General features: G+C 44.5%; 1 protein-coding gene across 2 annotated transcripts; it reads left to right on the forward strand.

Moving 5' to 3' along the window:
• The first annotated feature begins 315 nt into the window (after positions 1-315).
• Positions 316-24463, forward strand: LOC147108296 (perilipin-3-like). Of its 2 annotated transcripts, XM_086004877.1 has the most exons (8): positions 317-422; positions 761-848; positions 3000-3195; positions 4424-4506; positions 5516-5774; positions 6952-7139; positions 16854-16994; positions 22383-24463. In XM_086004877.1, exons 2-8 carry the CDS (start codon positions 777-779, stop codon positions 22749-22751), a joined length of 1308 nt encoding a protein of 435 aa, XP_085861003.1. In that variant the 5' UTR covers positions 317-422; positions 761-776; the 3' UTR covers positions 22752-24463. The 2 variants fall into 2 exon arrangements, with proteins under 2 accessions (XP_085861004.1, XP_085861003.1); XM_086004878.1 differs by lacking the exon at positions 16854-16994 and having other exon boundaries at positions 316-422.
• The last annotated feature ends 390 nt before the right edge of the window (positions 24464-24853 follow it).

Genomic DNA, 24853 nt, shown 5'->3' on the forward strand with positions numbered 1-24853 from the left:
TTTGCAAACCCAGGAGCATGATTGACATGAACCAAGACACACCTCTATACTACGATAGCAAAATACTGCAGATGTTGGAAATCCGAAATAACAACAGAAAATGCTGGAAAAACTCAGCAAGTCAGGCAACATCCGTGGAGAGAAATTTGAGTTGACGTTTCGGGTTTGACCCTTCTTCAAACCCGAAACGTCAACTCAAATTTCTCTCCACGGATGTTGCCTGACTTGCTGAGTTTTTCCAGCATTTTCTGTTGTTATTTCACACCTCTATACTGTTTGGTTGGTCGATGCCTCATTAAATTTCTCTTTCCGTGTCGATTGCTCAGTGCTGTTGTCAATCATTTAGTGTGCCCCACCCGGATTGTTATTTAAATCCATTGCTGTGCAGGTCGAAGTGCATTTCAAGTTCCTAAGATACGTTGGTAAGTTCAGAAATGTTTTGCTTTTAGAGGTGTTTTTGTTCAAAGTAACTTTTGCTATTGTAAGAGTCTTCATTTCCGGTGTATTTTATATTTTAGATCCTTGGTACTAGCGGACTTTTAAATTTTTTGTTAAAGACTTTGTGGGATTTCGCCCAACTTTAGTAAACTGGTTAATAAACTTGTTGCTGTGAAAGTTGCTCTGATTCTGCGCCAGTCGCTGTGTTTTCTTCACTCGGTGAACACTGACTCTACCCCGGCTCTATTCCCACCCTCGGCAGTTGCCAGATAGATGAGTGAGAGTTAGACCAGCTGCTTTAATCCTAATTTATTTCCAACAGACTTTGACCATTTGTTATGGCGTCAGAAGCGGCCGAACACGTTGATGTCTCCGACCAGAGCGAGCAGCAGGAGAGCGGCGAGCAGCAGGTACTTTACTCTTGGTGGGAGAAAGTTGTGTCCGTGTCTCCAGCTTTCTGACTGTTTGCTAATCACTGCAATCTAAGCGGTGACCTGAAATCTTCTAGTTGTGTAAGATCATGATTATTTGGTACGAGTTCGGGGTCAGTAGTTCGGGAATTGCTCTCTGCTCTACTGGCTCGCTCACTCAGTGTTGTGACCTTTGACCTATTTTGTAATGAACTGTAATGTTCATTGCCTTGGAATGGAAAGCCACACAATTCGTGTGTATATAGCGGCTTCTAGTACAACGTTAAAACTTTAAGGGTGCCAAGAGCAAATTTAAAATCTTTCCTTTCTTCAAAATGTATGAATGGTTTTGATAGAGTAGACAGTGTTTCCACTTGTGGGGTAGAGCAAAACTAGAGGCAATCAAATAGGGAATTCAGAAGAAACTTCTTTGCCAAGTGGTGAGCATGTGGCACGCTCTACCACAAGGAGTAGCTTGACTAGAGACACATTTAAAGGGAAGCTAGATGAGAATGGAATAGTGGGTTATGCTGATTGAGGGGAGGTGCTTGTCGTGGGCTGAATGGCCTGTTGCTGTGCTGTATATTCTGTCATTCTTCCAAAAGGTGCCTTTTCTCCTACTTCAGAGGCACTAGCCCCTTTAGTTCTACTCCTTTTATTTTCCCCATCTCCAACTATTGAGGCAATTAACTAAAGTGTCTCTAGTGCTTCAGAGACATGGACACTGAAGAGATGACCAGATGTGACTTGTAGTTTTGAAAGTGGGAGAAGGATTTGTGGAGATATCCATGGCAGGGCTGAGATACCTGAAGGCCTGTTCTTGGCATGAAGCAAAGCATTCAGTATAAACTGTCTCCAGCACCTGTAGTGAGAAGCATGTAGGCAAGCCAGGCTCTTCCTGTTGCTGAGTCTTGTGCCCGGGCAGGTCTGTCAGAAGGCCTTGGGTAAGGTGTCACATAAGATACTCATGGCAAATGTCAGGATGTGTGGAGTTTGGTCCAATAACTGAAATAGATTGAAAGATGCCTACATGAGTTGAGAAGTTTTGCAGACTAGCAGAAAGTGGGAAATGGTGTCCTGCTGGGATCACTTGTTCACTAATGCATAAATGATTTGGACTCTGGAATTGAGGTGTGTAGCAACATACAGATGACATGTCAATCTTGCAAAATGGATGATTAATTGTCAGTGAGGTGGTTGGCCACTTGAAAGATCAACTTAAAGGGGTTGGGTGGGGGAGGTTGTCAAAGATCTGAATAGATATGTGCATTGCTAAAAGTAGCAACACCTAGCTGATTAGATCCTAAAGAATGCAAACAAAGTACTAGCAGTCACTTCTAGAAGATTAGAATACAAAAGCAGGTAGGGGTTTTCCAATTGAGCTTCAGTGTCTTGAACTCCTAATGTGCTCTGCAGTCTTGTAACATCCAATTTATTTTGTTGGGTGGAGTGAGAAGACAGCCACTTGATTTTTCTTTGCTGCTTTGTCATGTGGAAAGAACACACCAGCTGTCCCATGTTAATGCTCTAAGCAATTCTAAAATGGGCCAGCTGCCTTTGCCCTGTAAGAAGTAACTTTTTAATTGGTTGCACTAGCAGTAGGTATGCAATTAGACTGCACAGTCTATCTTTTGGTTTTGGGGTTTTCGGCTTCTGCACCAGCTAGCCCACTTTTACTTAAACTGATGTTTAAAAGTGGCAACTTGTAGCCCACTTGATTTATATCCAAATTACAATTAACTCTCTCATGGTGAGTTAACCTTTGCTGTTAAAGCATCAGGTGCTTTCATGGGAATTGAAAGCTGAGTGGGGGTCCCTAATGAGTGATGACTCTGGCTGCTGTAAATTGCAGGCCATTTTGGGTGTATAACTGTCTTGGCTAGTCTTGTGGGAGATCTCTGCTGTAAAGTTATTCCACAGGAAACTCAACTGACTTCTACAGTTGAGACCTTTTGTATTATATATCTGGACTGCCTTACTAAAATCCTTTAGTACCCATCTTTAGGATGGTTGCTCAATCTTTCTTGGCAAAGTATTCCCTATGCCCATTTGCTATAAATTTCAACCCCTAGTCTTGCATTGTACTGAGATGAGTTCCTTTTGGCCCTTGAGTCACTGGAATGAATTACTGTGCCATGACTTGTGTTTCAGAATGTGGTGAACAGGGTGACAAGCCTGCCTCTCGTGAGCTCAATCTATGACATGGTGTCAGCTATGTACAACAGCACTAAGGAGAACCTCCCGTATATGAAGACTGTCTGTGATATAGCAGAGCAGGGAGTGAAGACCATCTCTGCTGTTGCTGCCAGTGGTGCCAAACCAATTATGGACAAGCTGGAGCCTCAAAGTAAGATTGGACTGTACTTGGCAAAATGAAATTGGGTAATATTTAGGTTTAAAGGCTAAAGTTTGCCTCCATAATGGTGACTGTACATTGAAAAAAAATAATTGGCTGTTTTGCTTTAGGATCCCCTGGACATATGGGACTTTTTAATAAAATGTAAGTTTGTTCAAGCCTGTCTATTGGGCTAAAGAAAGCTAAGCTTGGTACCTAGCAATAATTAAAAGGAACTAGAATCCTCCCCAGTAAATGCAAATGATGCTACTTTCTATGTATTAAGATGACAGCCAACTATGGCAGCAATTAGTTACCAAATGATTAAGCAAAAAGATTCTAACACTGCCACATGGGTTTAAGTAAGTGTTAATTCCCTTCTACTGAGGCCTAGAATGTTGGTGTCCTAAATGGTATAGTTCTACCTGTCCCTCTGGAGGTACAGGTGAGTGGGGTAAGGTGGAAATCCAGGTACTCAAGAGACTTGACCACATAATCTAGGCTGAGACTTCAGTGTAGTACTGAGGGAATGCTGCACTGTCTTTTGGATGGAGATGTTTGGGTGTCTGTAAAAGATGGCACTATTGCAGGGGCGAAGCAGGGAGTTGTCCTGGTATCTTTCATCTCCAAAACCAATTCTGATCATTTCTCATTGCTGCTTTGGGAGGCCTTGCAGTGTACAGTAACATCATTTGATTGCTGCGTCTCAATCAGTTGAGTCACTCGAGTAAAACCAGCCCAGCTTGCATTTTAATTGGTCCAATATATTAGTGGGATTACTGTTGACCTACAGTGCTAATTGCAACATAACTTGGCATGTTGCACTCAGCTTCAGATTATTCATTGTTGCAAATAAAATTGGTATGTAATGTCGCTGAATATTGGCCAGCAGCCTACTAAATGTCAACTTTCTTCTAAATAAATACAAGTAGTATTTATAACTCTGGGGTGGTTGGTTTTTTTGGTAAGTGGAAGTCAGACTCTAGCTTCCATTTTTCTGACTCATTTCTTGTCTGGACAGCACTGGGGTAATTGCAATGATTGTGGGTATTAACTATTGCATGTCAGTACAGGAAGTAAAATGTGCTACTAGAAGATCTGGTTCAGTATGCTAACCAAGCCAATTGAAGCTTCATGACCACCACTTTGGTTTCTAAACTAAAGCTTAATGTGTAAAAATAAAGGCAATGTCAGCACTTTACATTTGTTTGTCTCTAAGCCAAAGTTCTTCTGTGCTCAGTTTCAGCAGTAAATGAATATGCCTGTCTAGGCTTGGATAAACTGGAAGAGAAGCTGCCAATCCTTCAACAGTCCACACCCCAGGTAAGGAATTATCTACCAAATGACCCTGCAGATGGTACTTGGCCTTCAGAAAGATTGTAATATACTATGGCTATAGGAACATTGCACTTCAATCCACTGAAGCCTCCTCCTTCTTTACTTGGTGGCTTGTGAAACCACCAACTTGCAAGTTCTAATTCTGTATTAAATGTCTGCTTGGATGGTGTCACCAGCTTATCAATGCTAAGATGCCTGACAGATGTCCATGTGTCTCCTGTGTATGCTAAACTAAATTAAAGCCCTGACTTTGAATTTCTCTTTTGTAGCAAGTTCAATTTATTTTGCGTCTCTTCCTAATGACAACTTTGTCTTCTATCCAAATTGAAATATTAGAAGTGGGCATAATTGGCTGATTTTTGTATAGTGGTTGTCCATTGGTCACTATCTGAAATTGTAACCTTTCACTCAACCCCCAAAGATCAGCAGAGTCAATGAATTAGATCATCCATTCATCAATTCCATATGAATGCAGACTAACTTTGTGGAAATTGAGGCAGTCTCCTGTGGATTAGGAAGCTGAAGTGACAGCTGTGCTCGGTTGGTAGCACACTTTCCTTGTCAGATTGTGGGTTCAGGTCCCACTCAATTGAGCACAAAATCTAGGCTGACGGTCTGGTGCCCTGTTGTCTTTCAGGTGAGACATCAAACCAAAGCCCTGTCTGCACCCTCTGGATGTAAAATATCCCAGGCACTACTTTGCAAGCAGGGAAGTTCTCTCCGGTGCCCTGGCCAATATTTATCACTCAACCAGCATCATTAAAATAGATTATCTGGTCATTATCTCATTGATGTTTGTGGGCGCTTGGCTGTGAAGCACTTTTGGGATGTCCTGAGGTGAAAGGTGCTATATAAATGCACATCTTTATTTCTGGACAAGGCAACGCAAGTTCTCCTCTTAAACCAATGTTGACATTATCTTGACTGTTTGGACTCTTGACTCTGCATTAAATAGATTTGTCTTTCAGCATACTGAATTGTCCTCCTTTTACAGGTTGTTGCTGATACCAGAGAACTGGTTTCATCCACAATAACTAGCGCTAAAGATGCAGTCTCCAACATGGTGACTGATGTTGTGGCCAAGGGGGCAGTGCATGGTAGCATTGAAAAAACCAAAACCATGATGGTTGAAGGTGCTAACACAGTCATTGCATCCAGAGTAGGCCAGATGGTGGTCACTGGTGTGGACAGTGCACTCAGTAAATCTGAAGAGATGGTTGATCATTATCTTCCTATGACTGAGGAGGAACTGGGTAAGTAAGAACTGTAGTGTATGTAACCGTCCACCTTTAAGAGAACTATTTTAGGTGTTGCACTACTTTATCTTGGCTGCTGTATACTGTAATACCGGTGGTGACCACCAGTATATAAGTGCTGTGTAATGAGTTATTGGGCAGATCCGCCCTGACCTTCAACCAGTAAAGTCCTGTTAAAGTTTACTCTTGTGGTCTGTGTAATAATTCGCAATATAACACACAGACTTTACAAGAACGGATCGATTTTACTACCTCTAATTGTCTAGGGTATTTTGTATCTGCTTCAGTGGCCCTAAATATTTCTGAAGTTGCAAGTTGGGCACATTTAGTTGAGTGGTGATGTTGGGTCAGGTGCAAATCAGTGGTTACCCTAGTCAGCCTTGAGCATGTGCATTCTCTGAATTTTAAAGTTGTTCCTCAGTAGTGTGGTCTTGAGAAATGTGAAGGTACTTCAGAAATGTGGAATGTTATTTATAGGTACTAATTACTTATAAACTACAAGCAGCAAACTTTTTTTTTTTTTTTTTTTTTAAAGACTTTGTTTAGTCCCATTAGCTATCTCCATTTCCTGCTCTCCCCTCCCTCTCTCCTGTACTCTAGTCAAATACAGGTTCAATAGCTGAAGTGTTCCAGGTTATAATTCTGCTTTTAGGAAAGATTGAAGTTGCTGTTTTGTTTCCTGCATTCAACAGGCAGGGAAGTGGCTTTGAGCCCAAGATCAGCCATGACCTTGTTGAATGGCAGAGCAGGCTTGAGGGGCCAAGTGGCCTATTTCTTAAGTAACCTAAACACTGGGCCTTGTTAATGTTCCCCATTAGTCCGACATTGTAATGTTTGTTTGTTTATGGCCCTCCTAGTTCTAACTTGAGGGCATTGTACTTGTGGCCAGGCGCACAAGGCTGAGTATAGGAAGCCTGAGAAAGCAACAGAATACCAGGAAACTGCAACAGTGTGCTCTGCCTGGTGTAATCCGCCTTCAATTAGAAATTGCTTTCAAACAACCTAAAAATGCAGATTTGACTTATTCCGTTCACAATGGAATGCACCATGACTGAGGAGAATCTTGATCAGATTTGGGGGTGGGGGGGGGGTGTGAGGAAATTGAACAGTAATGTAATGTAATGTTGTCTTGAATAACCACCTTGATTGTAAACTTTTTTTTTTTTTGCTTCAGCAAAACTGGCCACTTCTGTTGAAGGCATTGAGGTGGCCCCAGCACCAGAGCAGAGTTACTATGTGCGCTTGGGATCTTTATCTTCAAAAGTTCGTCATCGAGCCTACCAGCACTCTACATCCAAGATGCAGCAGGCCAAGCAAAGCAGCCAAGAAATCATGTCTCAGCTTGACAACATGATGGATCTGGTAAGAATACACACTGCTGGTGCTCCATGTGCTGCTGGGTGGTTTTGACATGGACTGGAATCTATTCCTTGCAAGAAACCACCTTCAGACCAAAACCATGTGCAGCCTTAATACATCTTGATGAGCAGACTTGCTCTTTGGTTTGTACATGACACTAGATATATTTTGGGTTCAGTGTGACCAGTCACGTCTCAATTGTGTGCGCCCCCTTTTTGATGCAGAGTGCACTTTTTCATCCCTGGTAATTAGGTAAATGATAGCTGGACTCTAGGCTCATGAAAGGATCCTTTCTCTGTAACTACTACATGAAGGGAATGTGCTGCTCCTGATTCTTCTCTCCTTACAAATTGAGATGATGCTGGCTTTGAATCAATAAGTGATTTCATTCACCGGATGGGTGCATAAACAGTGTAATATAATTTCTCTACACTGCAGAGCTAGAAGTATGATAAACAGATGGCTTGGTGAATAGTGGCTGTGGGAATTTTGGGTACAGACTAAACACATTCCCATGGAGGGGGGGGGGGGAAGCACATCCAAAGCTAGAGCTCCTTGTAAGACAAGTTAAAAGGAGGCTAATGGTCAGCGTGAATTTTTTTTTTTTTTTAAAGGCTGTGTGTGTATGGACAAGGTGTTTGACAAAGTACCACATAATAGACTTGTTAGCAAAATTCAAACCCATGGCATTAAAGTGGCAGTGTAGACACAATTGAAGGGGCAGAGTAGTGGTGGACAGTTGAGTTTCAGACGGCAGGGGGGGGGGTGGGTAGGGTGTATATAGTGCTGGTATTAGCACCACTGCTCTTGATATATTAACCTGGTCTTGGTCTATAGGGCATAATTTCAAAGTTTGCAGATGACGCTACTTGGAAATGTAGTAAATAGTGAGGAGGGTAACAGACCTCCGGAAGATGTAGCCAGACTGGGGAAATGGGAAGATCCATGGCTGATTAAATTAATATGTGAAGTGATGCATTTTTGTAGGAAGAATGAGTAGGTAATATGAACTAAATGGTGGTTTTAAAAAGGTGGGTGGGCGTATGCAGGAACAGAGAAACCTAGGTGTATTTACACTCTTTGAAACCAGGCCAAGTTGAGAAAGCTGTCTATTGGCCCAGAACTTTGGGTCTCCAAGGGTGAGTACGCACGGCGTACTCACCTGTAGGCCCAATGGAAGTGCTGGTTTCCTGCATGCGCAAGAAACTGGCACTTCTGTTCCCCCTGAGAAGGGGTTCAGAGTTCGAACACATGTGCAGGAGAGGTTGCCCGTGCGCATCGAACTTGTGTTTTTTTTGCAGGTTTTCCCGGGAGGGTAAGTCTCGAAGTTACACCTATAAAAAGCAGGCGTAAGGCCTGCTTTTTATAAGGTAAGTGGTGAATTAATTAAAATTAAAACATTTTTTCCACAAGTTTATTATTTTTAAATACTTTAAAGCCAGGTAAGTTTATTTTTAGCCCCATTAGAAAATATATTTTTTTTAATTATTATTTAAAATAGTTATTTCATGTAATTTATAGTTTATTTTAAAAAAAAATAATTTTTTAAATTGAAGATTGTGATGTTTTGGGGCCCGTAGTATTAAGTTTTGACAGGTCTTCCTGTCAAACTTATGGGCATTCCCTGCTCCAATTGGCTCTCCATGGCCCACGTGATCCCAGGGGACGCATCGAACTAACTGTGCCCTTGGGATACGCAAGCACTGCGCGCCGGCAGTTGGAGCAGGCCCAGGATCGGAATTCGACGGGGGCCCACCGCTCAACGGCCGGCGCGCAAGGTAAGTGCAGGTCGAGGGCTTACACCTGCGGGAAGCCCCCGACCCAAATTTCTGGGCCATTAAAGCATATGGGATCCATGGTTTTAAGAGGAATAAAGTACAAAAAGCAATGAAGTTATGCAACACTGGTTAGGCCTCAGCTGGAGTATTCAATTCTGGGCACCACCCTTATGAAGGCCTTGGCGAGGGTGCAGAGGAGACTTACTAGAATGGTACCAGGGATGAGGGGCTTTTGCTCTCCTTGGAGCAGAGGAGGTTAAGAGATTGTGATGCACGTGTTAGAATAAATGAGAAATTGTTTCCAGCAGCAGAACTGTCAGTGGACACTGAAGTTGATTAGCAAAAAATCCAGAGGCAACATTAAGCATTTTTTATGCAGTGAGTTATGATCTGGAATGCACTGCCTGAAAGGGTTGTGGAAGCAGATTCAATAATAACTTTCAAAAGGGAATTGGCTAAATACAGAAAAATCTGCAGGGCTATAGGGAAAGAGCAGGGGAGTGGGACTAATTGGATTGCTCTAAAGAGCCAGCACAGGCACAATATAAAACCCCTCTATCTCAAAGCATAGACTTTAAACAGAAGTTTATTTGTATTGTCATAATCTAGTCTAGCCCCTCTTATTTATCCAAGCTTGGACCTGGCTTTCAATAGTAAGAACTGGCCACTGAATTGTCATTAGTGCTCTAATTGATGGCTCTGTTGCCAGTCCATCAAAGCCACTACCCCAGGCTATGGCCTGTCCTTTGATCTGTGGCTTGGAAGCACCCTGACAGTTATTCTGAAGAAAAACAGCAGCAAATTGTATCTCCAATACCTTATTCTAATCATTCAGTATTCATTGTACACAATCCTTGAAATGACCAATTTCCCTGGGTTTAAAAAAAAACCATTAACCCTGCCAGTTTGGAAAGCTTGCATGCTGAATCCATCAGACAACTTGTGTTCTGAGCTACATCTTTTCAGAAAAGATGCTTTGACCTTGAGTGATGCAGTACAAAATGCATTTTTAAAATTCAATTTTGGCAACGATCCAGTTTTTCCACATAGGCTAATAGTGGTTGGTCCAAACCGGTTGTCTCTTGGACATAACCACTTCAAGCTTGTAAACACTTAACTTATTTAGGCGTCCAGTAGAGCTCTTGCCTGAGTCAGAAGGTTGTGGGTTCAAGCTGCACTCCAGACACTTGAGCACATAACCTAGGCTAATACTTTGGTGCAGTACTGAGGGAGTGCTGTGCTGTCATTGGATGAGTTGTTAAACCGTTGAACGTAAATGCCACTTTTGCAGAAGAGCCAGGGAATTCTCCTGGGATCTTGGCTAACATTTACCCCTCGGCCAACATTGCTAAAAATAATTATCTGGTCATCTCATTGCTGTTGTGGGACCCTGCTGTGTACAAATTGGCTGCTGCATTTCCTACCTTATTAGTGACTGTAGTGTCCGAGGATCAATAATACTCAGACTGCAGGAGAACAATAAAACCGGTATTTACTGAACAGAGTAATTCAAGACTGATGTACAGAAGCCTGCTATGGCTTTATATACAGGGGTGGTCACTGCCGGTACTGCAGTATAGAATCAGTTCTTCTCTTAAAGGAACATACACAACAATTCCTCCCCTTTTAGATACAGTACATAACATTCATTTAACAACTAAATAATAACCAATTACACTTTTCTCTACTATATACATCAACTGAAATAATCATTTATAAGTTCAGTCTTTGAGGAGGCTTCCTGATCCTGACTGGATAACTCCTTTCTCGAGTATCCTGTTCTTGCGGTGGAGTTGATTCTGGCTCATTGTCATTGGTTGGTTCGTCAGCTTCCAATACCACTGCTTCTGAGGTAGACGCAATCTGTACTTCGGGTTGATTACCAGGTGCACCTGCTTGTGGTATGGGTTTGGCTTGTTCCTGTGACTCTAGAATCTGGTCAGCATGGTGTCTCACGATGCTCTCTCCAACGTCCACTGTGTACATTAGTGGTCCCTGCTGTGTGCATATCGTTCCTGGCTGCCATTTTTCTGCTCGGTAGTCGTGGGCCAAGACTGGTTGCCTTATCTTGAAGCTCCTGGTTGGTTTCTCATTTATGTGCTGGAATTGCTTATCCTCAACATCTCGTCTTTTATGTTTGGTTTGAGCAAATCCAGGTGACATCTTCGGTTGAAGAACATTATGGCTGGAGTTTGGTTGGTGACTGCAGGTGTCGCAAACAAGAAATTATCCACCTTGTGTTGTAGTGGTATGGCGTCATTATGCATTGCCTTTATTGCCTTTTTTAAAGGTCTGAACAAACCTCTCAGCCAATCCATTTGTGGCTGGATGATATGGGGCAGATGTGTAATGCTTCACCCCATTATTCCTCAGAAACCTCCGAAAATCCTCTGACACAAACTGTGGCCCATTGTCGGAGCAAATCTGTTCTGGCAAGCCATTCCTGGCGAAGATGGTCCGTAGGACTGCAATAGTTTTCTCCATGATAGTGGAGAACATTTTTATGATCTCTGGCCATTTTGAATGGGCGTCCACAGCGATTAGGAACATTGAGTCCATAAATGGACTAGCAAAATCAATGTGTACCCGTTGCCATGGAGATGAGGGCCACTCCCATGGATGTAGTGGTGCCTGTGGTGGAGCGTTTTGGACCTTCTGACATCCTGTGCATCTCTTGGTCATATCCGCGATTTCTTTATCGATTCCCGGCCACCACACAAATGCCCTGGCTAGGCTCTTCATTTTTACCCCCCCCCCCCCCCCCCCCCCCGATGACCCTCATGAAGCTCATTGAGCGCACTATCTCTCAACTTGGGTGGAATTACCACTCTGGATCCACACATCAAGGTCCCCCGGCACACTGACAGCTGTTCTCTCCTTGGCGAGAATGCTGGCAACAGTGAGTCACCATGTGCTGGTCATCCCTTCACCGTCAAATCATAGACCCGAGAGTGTGTCGGGTCATTTTGGGTTTCCTTCTCTATACTTGAGTTTGTAACAGGCAGACATTCGACTATGGTCACATGGAATATCTCAAGGTCCACTGCAGGTGCTTCCTCTACCGTAGGCGCGACAGCCCATCAGCGCTTCCATGCTGTTTCGTACCCTTGTACTCTGTCGTACTGATGTGCCCCTAGAAAAAGTGACCATCTTTGCAGCCGTTGCGCCGTCATCACCGGAACGCCCTTTGGGTTAAAAATGGAGACCAGGGGCTGATGATCAGCCAGTAGGGTGCATTTCTGCCCGTGCAGATAGTGATTGAACTTCTTCACCCCCCCCCCCCCCCCCCCCAAACCAGGCTGAAGGCCTCCCTGTCAATCTGGGCGTAGCTACGCTTGGCTGAGGTTAATGAGCGCGACGCAAAGGCTATTGGCCTCTCTGAACCGTCAAGGAATTTGTGTGACAGCACCGCTCCGATGCCGTAGGGAGACGCATCACATGCTAACCGAATCGGTAGTGTTGGATTGTAGTGGGCCAATACTTTTGAAGTGGTTAGGCATTTACATTTCTGAAAGGCACTCATCACTCCATTTCCATGTTACTCCAGTTTGCAGTAGGGCGTTCAGTGGGTGCAGAATTGTAGATAAATTCAGTAAGAACTTATAGTAGTAGTTCACCAACCCGAGGAACGACCTCAGTTGCGACACATTTTCTGGTGCTGGAGCCTTGACTACAGCCTCAACCTTGTCCAGCGACTTATGCAACCCTTCTTCATCAATCATGTGGCCACAATACGAGATTTGTCTCCTGAAGAACTTGCATTTGGGGCGGTTGGCTCGTAGCCCATATTCCTGTAATCTCGTGAGCGCCTGCTCCAGGTTGGCAAGGTGTTCACTGTCATTTTCGCCCGTAACCAGGATGTTGTCCAAATAACACTGGGTCCCCGGGATCCCTTGCAGGACTTGTTCCATTGCCCTCTGCCAAATAGCCGGGGCTAATGCTACCCCGAATACCAGTCGATTGTACTGGTAAAGGCCTTTGTGTGTTTATCGTGAGGTATTTCCTAGATGCTTCCACCTCCATTTGTAGAAACGCTTGGGCCAGATCAATCTTTGTAAAGCGTTTCCCTCCAGATAGTGAGGCGAAAATATCTTCTATCCGTGGAAGTGGATATTGTACTGTGTGCAGGACTGGGTTCACAGTTACCTTGAAGTCCCCACAGATGCGAACCTTCTTCGGTTCCCCAGGCGTGCTGCTCAATGATTTCTTTACAGGAACAATGGGTGTGGCCCACTCGCTCCAGTCCACCTTGGACAGCACACCCGAACACTCCAGACTCTCTAGCTCTGCTTCAATGGCTGGGCGGATTGCGCAAGGTACCGGTCTGGCCTTTTTTTTTTTTTTTTAAAAAAAAAAAAAAAAAAAAAATTTTGGGTTTGCGTTATCTTTGGGTTTTTTTTTATTGTTGCCGTTACTCCTTTGAGTCCCAAGTCCTTGTTGGAACACCTCTTTCGCGTCAGTTAGAACCTTTTGACAGTCGTCCAGGTGTGACATCATCATTTTTATCAGTCACAGTTAGTGCTTGAATGGAATGCCAATCCAATTGTATTTTTCGGATCCATTCACGTCCCAATAGTGGTGATCCTCCATCTGGTTGTGTATATATAGATACAATTTCTGTGTTTCCTTGCCGTTGTATTCAACTGGCACCCTTATTTTTCCTCTAGGGTAGACTTTTTGCCCCGTGTATGTCTTCAATACAATGGACGTGTCCTTCAAGGGTATGTGTGAGAATAGCCGCTCATAGTCTCGTCGATTCATGACTGTTAGGGCTGATCCTGTAGCCAAGTCCATCTTTACTTGGGACCCTGCTAACATGAGGGTGACCCAAATGGTTCAGTGATCCTCCTTTGTGATCACATTGTGTAACTTTAGACAACTTGGTCTCCTGCTCCCGGAGTCATTATCACACTCCTGATCTTCCGAACTACTGTCTGTCATTTTTCTTTTACTTGTACTTTTCCTTAGTAGTTCTTGTAGTGTTGGTTTTCTTTCCCGACCTGCAGACTCTTGCTATATGTCCCATTTTCCCGCATTGTCTGCATACTTTGTCCTTAAACCTGCAGTCCTTCTGATCATGGGTTGTTCTGCCGCAGCGATAGCACTTTTCGGCTCCATACGCCATTTCGTTAGCGCTGTATTCTTGTGGTTTCTGTTGTATTTCCGCAGCTCCCCGTGCTGCTGCTTCGTAGGATACTGCCACGCTGAAAGCCTGTTCTAGCGTCAGGTCCTTTTCTGAAAGTAGTCATTTCTGGGTTCCTTCACTCTGGAGCCTGCAGACAAACTTATCCCGTAAGGTGTCTGCCAGTCCTGCTCCAAACTGGCAGTGCTTCGATAACTTGCGTAGTTCCGTAAGATAGTCGGCATTGTTCTCCTCATTGTGCTGGTTTCTTTTATGGAACTTGAATCTTTCTGCTATCAGCAGCGGTGTAGGGTTTAGGTGTTCCTGTAAGATATTAACAATCTCTTCATAACTTTTCTCCATTGGTTTAGCTGGGGTAATTAAATTCCGCAATAGGCCGTACGTTCTCGCGCCCATCAAATTTAATAATACCGATGCCTTCTTTCCATTGGCCACCTCATTGGCATTGCAGTACACTTCAATTCTTTCCACATACGTGGTCCAGTCTTCTACCTCGTTGTTGAAAGCAGTGATACTGGCACTCTTCGGCATCTTGGGTGATTTAAAATGGCGCCTCCCGCGCTTTTCCTTCTTTTTCCCCCCCCCCCCCCCCCATGGAATAAAATGGCGCCTCCCGCGCTTTTCCTCCTTCCCCCTTGCTGCCACACTGCTCCTAGCGTTCTACAGGGTAATGGTGGCGACCCGCAGCTTCGGCGCATCTCTCTTCCTTCCCCGCATTCTATCCTCTCCACGCTGCCCTGTTAAGCACCGACTGCGCCCTGTGCGCCTCTCTCTTTTTCTCTTTTTTTCTCTCTTTCTCTTTTCTCTTCTCCTCCTCCTCCTCCTTCTTCCCTCCTCCTCCTCCTCCTCCTCCTCCTCCTCCTCCTCCTCCTCCTCCTCCTCCTCCTCCTCCTCCTCCTCCTCCTCCTCCTTCTTCTCTCCTCCTCCTTCTTCTCTCCTTCTTCTCTCCTCCTCCTTCTTCTCTCCTTCTTCTCTCCTCCTCCTTCTTCTCTCCTCCTCCTCCTCCTCCTTCTTCTCTCCTCCTCCTCCTCCTTCTCTCTCTCTCTCTCTCTCTCTCTGTGACACTGCACGGCCCCTTTGCAGAGCTGCTCGATCAAGTCCGCCGCAGTCCGGAAGGGTCAGCGTGCTACCAGCACGACTTGCTGGAACACCTCGACTGGGGAGCCAGGCCCAGCTCTCCACAGCCTCCCCTGCAACTCTCCGATGGATCCCTGGGCGGTTGCCTGCCGTTCTGACTTCGACCTCCAAGAAGCTTCTCTTCAGGGAAAAGATCCCCGTGAGGTGATGCAGTGCTGCACGTGCGTTCAAACCTGCCCATCGCCAGTGTAGTGTCCGAGGATCAATAATACTCCGACTGCAGGAGAACAATAAAACAGGTATTTACTGAACAGAGTAATTCAAGACTGATGTACAGAAGCCTGCTATGGCTTTACATACAGGGGTGGTCACTGCCAGTACTGCAGTATAGCATCGGTTCTTCTCTTAAAGGTACATACAAAACAGTGACTATACTTCAAAAGTACTTCATTGACTGAAGAATTTTAGGAGGTCATGAAAGGTGCTATATAAAGTTTCTTTTACTCCAGACTTGTGTGACCAAGGACCAAATCCTGTGATTGGATAGTAAACTAGCCCCAATAGCCAGCTGAATAGTTTTAGTATGTTTGACTTGAAGCATTGAACCACTTGAAATTTACATTTATCAGTAGAGCTCTAGAAACATAGAAACATGGATAGGAGCAGGAGTAGGCCATTCAGCCCCTTGAGCCTGTTCTGCCATTCAATGAGATCATGGCTGATCATCCAACTTCAGTACCCTGACCTGCTTTCTCCCCATATCCCTTTAGAAATATATCCAACTCCTTCTTGAATATATTTAATGAATTGGCCTCTACTGCCTTCTGTGGTAGAGAATTCCACAGGTTCACCACTCTCGGTGGAAAAAATTCCTCCTCATTTGTGTCCTAAATGGCTTACCCCTTATCCTTAGACTGTGACCCCTGGTTGTGGACTCCTGCCATTGGGAACATCCTTCCTGCGTCTAGTCCTGTTAGAATTTTATAAGTTTCAATGAGATCCCCTCATTCTTCTAAACTCCAGTGAGTATAAGCCCAATCTCTCCTCATACGTCATTCCTGCCATCCCAGGTATCAGCCTGGTGAATCTTTGCTGCACTCCCTCCATGGCAAGAACATCCTTCCTCCGATAAGGCGACCAAAACTGTGCACAATACTCAAGGTGTGGTCTCATCAAGGCCCTGTACAACTGCAGCAAGACATCCTTGTTCTTGTACTCAAACTCTCTCGCTACAAAGGCCAACATACCATTTGCCGCCTTCACCACCTGCATGCTTACCTTCAGCGACTGGTGCACAAGGACACCCAGGTCTCATTGCACTTCCCCTTCTCCCAATCTATTGCCATTCAGATAATCTGCCTTCCATGGTATCTTGTGTGGGGTCTGTTAGTTCTGCAATACTGAAATAATTTTAAAGCAGAATATTGGCTGCACTGAAGTGTTCCACTTTTGAATTTGCAACTTTAAAGATTATTCTAGGAATAGGTGCTATCCCTTCCAGCACTAACTGGATATTTAACTTAACCTGAACTTGTGTTTACTGTTAAGTAAATGGCTTGTCTCAGCTGCTCTAATTCTATGCTATTTTTGCAATAAGGCCAATAAAGCACTTGTGGAGAAGTCATTACCCTTGCAAATGGGGTATGGAGACTGCACTGGGAGATGGTTTGCCAGTCAGTTCAATTTTTCCACATTTTATGACCAGTTATGTATTTGCAGATTGAATTGGTGAAGAAGAGAGTAGATTCAGCAAATCAGAAGCTGCATGGTGTTCAGGAGGAACTACATCAGACCTGGGTTGATTGGCAGAAGAAACAGCCAGGTGGTCAAGTGGAGGAAGCAGGTGCTCAGAAACCTGAAGTAAGCACTCCATGACTTTTACTTGGGGGTTGGTGGGTGAGGAGCCAGCAGAGTTTAAGGAAGGGTGGAGATCTGGACTGTTGTGTATGTAATATGTGTGCTACTTTGAACCTATGGACAGGACTGCACTACTTGTAGGGCGTAGTGATACGCAGTACCACTCCTGGCCATAGGGGTATAAATAGTACTGTGGGTACTGAGCTCCCCTCAGTTCCTGCCTGTGGGCATGAAGTAAAGACCTACGTGCAGTCCCTACCTCCAACCAGTAAAGACCTGTTTGAGTTATACGTTTAAGTCTTTGTGTTAATTGTTCAATACAATACACCTACTTAACACTGGTGACGAGTCAGGTTCTTACCCTGCGGCAGTTGAAGAGAGGTTTCAAACCTCACCACCCCACTAGAAGCGACAGGCTTAGGACTCTGAAGCCTCCATCAGCGACTGAGCACTGGAGTGCAGCAGCCATCCTGACAGCTTCCAACGACTGACAGAAGTCTTTCTGCAGTTTCCCTGTTCAACCTAGGTGGTGGGGTAAGCCGTGCAGCGTTGGCTGCAAACACAAGGCTGGGGAAGTCGGAGCAGATAAGGGCCATCGATCGCGATCGGAGATAAGGCCGGGCCGCCTTCAAGTGCGAGGCGCAGCGCGGGCCAGCGATCGGGACCCAAGATAAGGGTCGCACTCGGACTGAAAGGCGTGGCGGCTGCAGAAGCTCAAGGTGCGAGAGCCGCAGTGCACAGTGCGGGTTATCGATCGCACAGAAGATAAGGGCCGAGAACCGCTTCGGTCGGGAGCCACTTCGCGATCCAGCGATCGCATCCGCTGATAAGGGCCGCACTAGGGCGATCGCGGCGGAGATAAGGGCCGCACTCGGGGGCTGAAGGGAGACGGGGACGGGTGAAGACCGCCAAGCGCGGGAAAACCGCCATTTTGTGGGCGGAGGACGACGGCAAGAGCGGGAAGCCGCCATCTTTGATAACCAGTAAAGAAAATAAAATCTGAGAAATTGCAAATCTACAATGCCTAAACACGGGAATATTAGCACCTTTGATAATGAAGATTGGGCCATATATGTTGAAAGAGTAAAAAATTATTGTAAGGCCAATAAAATTCGTGACCAAGATAAAGCTCTAACATTATTAAATTTAATGGGTGCGAAGACATACGGGCAATTGAAACACCTGTTATCACCAGATGAACCGGCGGATAAGACGTTCGATGAGATTGTTACTGTCCTGAAAGATCATCTAAACCCCACGCCGCTGATGCTAGCGGAACGATTTAAATTTTACGACATAAGGCAGCTACAGCATGAAAGCAATGCTGAATATTTGCTGGAATTGCGTAAATTAGCGAAATATTGCCAGTTTGGAACGGGACTGACAGATGCACTACGAGACAAATTTGTGTGTGGTTTATTTAAACAGGATACACAAAAGTGACTGCTCGAGGAGAATGAGCTGACGCTTGAGAAGGCGGTCACTATGGCAGCAGCACACGAAGCCGCAGCGAGAGGCACGGCAGTAATGCAGCTACGGTCACCGGAGCTCAGTGCACACAAATTGGGTGTGAGTTCTGGCAAATGTTATCGTTGTGGAAAGACAACGCATGATCAGAACCAGTGTTGGTTTAAAAACCAAGAATGTAGAACTTGTGGTAGGCTTGGACATATAGCTAGAGTATGCAGGTCAGCGAAGAAGACCAGCAACAAGAAGTCACCGCAAGGAAAATACGCAAAGGTACACAAGGTGACCGAACAGGAGTCCGATTCAGACGCTAGCAGTATTGAACTGGCTAGCTTAAGGGTACTCAACGTTGGTAAGGGTGCAGACCTCCAGACAATTTGGGTTACTCTTCAGATAGAAGGAGTCCAAGTAAAACTGGAATTGGACACTGGATCGGCATTGACGGTCATAAATAAGAAAGATTATGGAAAGTTATTCCAACATATTCCCCTACAGGATACGGGGATTATATTGAAAACATACACAGGGCAGAGTGTACCCCATCGGGAAAATTGAGGTCACAGTGGTCCACAAGGGCGAAGAAAGTCAAATAATGGACTTATGTGCTAGCTGAAGGAGGTCCTCCACTACTAGGACGGGAGTGGATTAGGAAAATGAATATCGACTGGCATTTCCTACAAACAATAACGAGTGAGAACTCGGTGAACATAATCAACCCAGACTCTGGAACGGATGATGGTAAGACCAACCCGTGTGCAAAAGACAAAGTTTCAGCACAGAATTCCACGGAGCTAGAGAATTCTGAGTCTTTCCAGTCTACTGACATGCACATTTCTGAGGGACACCGGGCTCGAACTCAACTCCATTTCAAACTACAACAGCAATTAGAACAAATGCTTTGCCGTTTTGAGCAAGAGTTGAATGCAACGAAAGAGTTCTTTGATATAGAGTTGGAGAATCTGGAAAGACAACAGAAGCAGCTGCTGGAGCAAATGGAGCAGGAGCACACAACTCCTCTGACATCAGACGTTAACGGTCAGCCAACTCCTGCATATGCTGAAGGACAGGACTCTGAAATGGGAAAAACTTGAACACGAACTTCAATATTCAAACGAAAGGGGTTCGGAGCTCTCAAAGGTTATTGGAAGAGCTGAGGTGGCAACACAGACTGAGATGACTGCAACAGAGCAGCCCTTGGATGCCAAAAGTACGCTGACTCACGTCAACGTAGAACAACAGACCGCTGAAACAGCTGCTCCGGTAGAGGGATTGAATAGTTCAATCAATCTCCAAAAGAAGTTGAAGTAGTAAAATCTCAAATGAGGTCATTAGTAAACGACTTGCTGAAAGCCCAGAAAAAGCTGGATGAAGAGGTACGCATGAAGAAGTCTCTTCAGGAAAGATGTCTGGACTTGGAACAAAAGCTGGCTAACGCCCAGCTGGGTATGGAGGAAATAGAAGACCCGCTCGCTGGCCTAGATCAGGACGACACCGAATATTACTATGTCCTGTCCTGCCCAACTTGTAACTTCGACTCCCACCATACAGAAATCATGGAGGAGCACCGAAAGTCTACGGAACATCGGGAGAAGGTGGCTCTACTACGGAAAAAGGAGGGAGAGAAGGAGGAACTGCGCATGCAGCTGGCAGCTGACAGTGGAGCCCAGAGAGTCTCCAAGAAGCAGAAAAGGAAAAGTCGAAACAGAAGATGACCCATCTGAACCATTATTACCTCTACCAGATCACACACGTGGTCCCTCTGAACGGAGCCAATTCAGTTCGGAAGTTCAAACTGTTAAATCCATGGAAGGACTATTGAATGAGTCACTCCAGCAACGTGAACCGACTACACCAGAGATTGAATCTGTGAACTGTTTTCCGCAGAGACTGAATCTGTGATCTGTTTTGACATGAAGTTATCTATGTATCTGTTATTCTGTTATGTAAACCTGAAGGTATATATGTATATATGTTATTACGTTATGTTAAATGGGGAGATGACTGTAAAGCTAAGAAGGGAGGAATGTTGTGTATGTAATGTGTGCTACTTTGAACCTATGGACAGGACTGCACTACTTGTTGGGCGTAGTGATACGCAGTACCACTCCTGGCCATAGGGGTATAAATAGTACTGTGGGTACTGATCTCCCCTCCGTTCCCGCCTGTGGGCACGAAGTAAAGACCTACGTGCAGTCCCTACCTCCAACCAGTAAAGACCTGTTTGAGTTATACGTTTAAGTCTTTGTGTTAATTGTTCAATACAATACACATACTTAACATGGACCTTCAGAAACTGTTGCAACTATTGAACTGAACTTTACTTCCAAAGAAGGGGAAAACTAGTCCAGCCTGCTGAATACCTTTGCATTCAAATGGCCACTAGCCCTTTTGTTCCCTCCAGTGTGCTGAAGGATAAATCCTTGAACTTCAATGCTATTAGAAAATTGAGTGCTTGTAATCTAACTAGCTTGTCCAGCCTGGGTGCCAGTACAAAGTGCCATATCATGTTTTGCTTCAGTCCCTGTAGCAGCAGTGTTTTCCTAAAATGTAACCAGCCTGGTCAATTTTATTTAGACTAGAGCCTAGTATGGTTGCAAAATTTGGCTTAATACAAAGTCTAATGGGCATTTCAAATGCTAGTGGCCTAATTGGGTTGTACAGCCACTCTTCCATTCCTTGTTGAGAATGGGTTATTGTGCATATCGCTATTTAGCATGTGGTGCTGTTGAAAGGAAGACTTGCATTTATATAGTGCCTTTCAGGGCCACCAGACATCTTGAGCACTTTACAGTACCTTGAAGTGGAGTCACTTGTAATGAAGGTTGGGTGGTGGGGGGAGAACTGATTTACTTAGGCAACAGCCACACCATGGCATTGTTGTCAGCCCAAACACACACAAGTCACTACATGGATGGTGATCATGAGTTAGATCACTGACCTTTCCATCTACTCTTCCTGCTCTTCTCCCCCCCCCCCCCCCCCCCCCAATTGCTTCCTGGTCAGCTGCCTATTAGAGTAACTAGGTTTTATGAATTTCATACCACAATACATTGGGCTGGATTTTCATTGGGCCGTGGAGTTGGGATTGGCGGTGTGGGGGTTTTAAAATCCTGAAATCGGGGGTCCCGACCCCAACCTGCCTCCATGCCAGTTTCAAAGGAAGCAGATACCTGCCCTGCACTGGGACCTGCCTCTGAGGCGGGAAGGGGATTCGTGCCAATTAACTGCCTGTTAACAAGTAGTTAACAGGCAATTTTTAGCCTAATCCCTATTGTCAATGTGGGATTCCAGATGACTCAACCACGCCAAGTTAGCAAGGCGGGCTGTCGGTATGAAGGGCTTGGAGGGGTTGATGTCTGGTGTTCAGGTGAGTGATGGGTGCATGAGTGCAGAAGTGTAAGAAGTCCTACTAACCTTTTACAGCCTTCCTTCCTTCAGGTCTCTGAAGTCCCTCCTCTCTCCAGCACAGAAAGCAGAATGGCTGCCAAAATCTGCAGCCTCTGCTTTCTGTTCCAGGGAGATCTCTAAATTATCCTGAGGAAGGAATTAACCTGGAGTACAGATTCCATGTTTGACTGCTTCAAACAGCTGTGAAACGCTGATATTTCATCTGTCAAAAGGTCTTGACAGATGAAAATTCAATCTGATGTCACCTGTTGCCAGGTGGCCCTTGATTGACCTTGTTGAGCCCACTCAGTGGGCTCAGGCCAATTAAGTCAAAATCACATGGGTTGGCAAGAACTCTGGAGGTGGGACTACAACCCCAAAAGTTGCAGTCACGCCTCCTACCCGACAACTCAATGAAAATCCAGCCATTGTCTATTCAAAATAAATCTTGCAATTATGAGTTGGTGCTTTTACTACTTGGATGGCTTTTAAATAAGGCCAAAGTGATCAAATTCTAATGGTGTCTTTGTATTGCAGCAGGTCGAATCTCAAACCCTAACCATGGCTCGCAGTCTCACCCAACAACTGCAGACTACCTGCCTGACCTTGGTTTTCAGCGTCCACGGTCTCCCTCAGCACATTCAAGATAAAGTACAGCAGATCTGCAAAACAGCAGAAACCATCCACACCTCTTTCTCCTCTGCTAGTTCTTTCGGTGATCTCTCTGGGCAGCTTGTGACACAAAGCAGAGAGCAAATGCTGAAGATTCGGGAGTCCATGGATGGGGTGATGGACTATGTGCTTAACAACACTCCTCTCAACTGGCTGGTGGGTCCTTTTGCCCCACATCTGACTAAGTGCCCTCAGTCACAGGAGATGATTGCAATGGATAAAGTTCAAGAATAGATTCAACCTGCCTATTGCTATTAACCTTGCCAGCTGGATGGTTGGTCCACCGCATTAAACATGTCTGATTTTAGATTAGTTCAGTGAAAATATTGCCCCATTTCTGTGAGCAATGGCACATCCATGAATAAGCAGTATTAAGCTCCATCAGTTGACTTCAGTCTTGAATAATTGCTAAACCCAGCAAACTTTCCCTGTAAAAGCTACTTTATTTTTCCTTCTTTGGATAGTGCCATCCATTTGATGGACTCTTGCTGCCATATTGTGCCATCTAGACCAAGCTACTTGCCTTAACTTTTCCAATTAATATCCTAATTGCATTCACACATGCACTCCTGAATTTGAAGGGACATCAGCCCTTATGCTTTAAAACTTCTCCTCACTAAACACATCAGCGAGCTGGAACTTGGACACCTACAAATCCTAAAGTACTTTTGCTTGAATTTAATTGCCAGAAATGTACCTTTTTGACACAGTAATTCAAACCTTCATTTATTACTACAGCCATAGAAGTTTTCCCCACACTGACTTGGGTTTGTATGTATCAAGTTTTGCAGCCAAGCTGAAGTTCACATGTTATGTCTAGACATTGAATTATGCCTTTGACATTGATGTGGTGTGGATTCTTGTCAACCCTGTTGAGCTGAACTAGAATTTCTAGTGTCTAAATTAGATTTTTTTTTCTTCCAATACTGAATTGTCTTCCTCCCCACTACCCCATCCAAATGTTCAGCATATTCATCTAGATTAGAGCAGAAGAAACAGTTTGAGGTGATGTACTCTAAATGGGCCTTGCACAGAGTCCATTTTATATTTCTAGTTTTGCTGTCCTTGTAGATAACTACCTTCCACCAGTGATGTGTATGGAGTCTTGTAACACATCTAACTACAGAATGACCATGTGTGCAATTTATAATCTAGTTCTCCCCACTGGAGACTTGGTCAAGTATCACCACACTAATGATGGGCTGTAAACTCTTGTAGCACTTGTCTGAGTTTTAACACATCCAGTAGCTAATGGGGGAGCATATTTTGTCTCTCTTGTGCAGCTAGCCCAATTCCTGTCCTAGAGGTGGGGAAAATGCTAATCTAGTTTGACACAGCAAGACCCAGTAGCTCAGCTGCAGCCCTCTGAGCAAGTTGCTGTAATTCATAACTATGGAAACTTGCTAGGATTGAATCCATGCCATGGCAGAGCAGTGATACTACTGACTCTTCTATTTGCTTTAATGGCTCACTTGCCCTAGTTGTAAATTGAGTGATTTCAGTACAAGCATATATTCTGCTCAGGGTTTTTTTTGCACAAGTGTTCTGTTTCATTTCAGTTTGGATTGGTAGCAAAGAACTTGACTGGTTTGGTCAAAGCATATTTTGATCTGACTGAAGGTATCTAAAGTAGAATAAAGGGCTGGATTGGTCCTAGTTTTTAATTAATAAAAAAATAAAACTTTTTTTTAAATGGATGACCCTATTTCTACCTTGTACAAGGGAACTCTGGGTAATAATTCACAAACACTGTTTTAAAATTCACTTCCCATGACACCTTTTACTTCTAGCCATCCAGAAATTTTAGATTTAATATTTTCCTGCACTAATGGCAGAATAGAGTGCCATCTAATGTGAATTGGCACATAAAGGCTGTTCACGGTTTGTGTAACTAAAATTGGTACAGTAAGTGGCATTGTTTTATTAAATAAAAGTTTATAATTCAACCTCTGGTTTAGATTAGTATGAATGTGCACTACCTTGGGCCAAACTGTATGGACTTCATGTCATCTTGGTCAGAACCTCATCAGTGCTCCATGTACTCCACATTCAAACATTGGCCTACTGTGTTCCTTTCAGCCCCTGAAGCCTGTTCCACTATTGAGTTAGTTCATGGCCACCTAACTTTGTGGTGTCGCAAGTTGGGTATACAGCCCTCTGACTTCATCCAAGTGTACAGATCCCAGGGGGGTGCCATGTCCTATTCTGCCACTTGGGCGTATGTGCCCATTATCCCTACCTCCTAACCAATTCTATACCAATGTTAATAGGTTTCTGCTAATTCCATGTGCCTTCACTTTTGTGCTTTCATTTTTGCTAATTGTGTGTGGGGAACC

The sequence above is a fragment of the Somniosus microcephalus genome, chromosome 13 (genome assembly GCF_052327205.1).
Source record: "Somniosus microcephalus isolate GS21.2 chromosome 13, FLI_Smic_1.0, whole genome shotgun sequence".
NCBI lineage: Eukaryota > Metazoa > Chordata > Chondrichthyes > Squaliformes > Somniosidae > Somniosus > Somniosus microcephalus.

Bases quoted from the DNA above. Each gene is read 5' to 3' on its own strand.
- LOC147108296 (XM_086004877.1), top strand. From the start codon at position 777: ATGGCGTCAGAAGCGGCCGAACACGTTGATGTCTCCGACCAGAGCGAG. The intron at 3,196-4,423 runs GTAAGATTGGAC...TTCTGTGCTCAG, and splicing joins GGACAAGCTGGAGCCTCAAA to TTTCAGCAGTAAATGAATAT. The intron at 5,775-6,951 runs GTAAGTAAGAAC...TTTTTGCTTCAG, and splicing joins TATGACTGAGGAGGAACTGG to CAAAACTGGCCACTTCTGTT.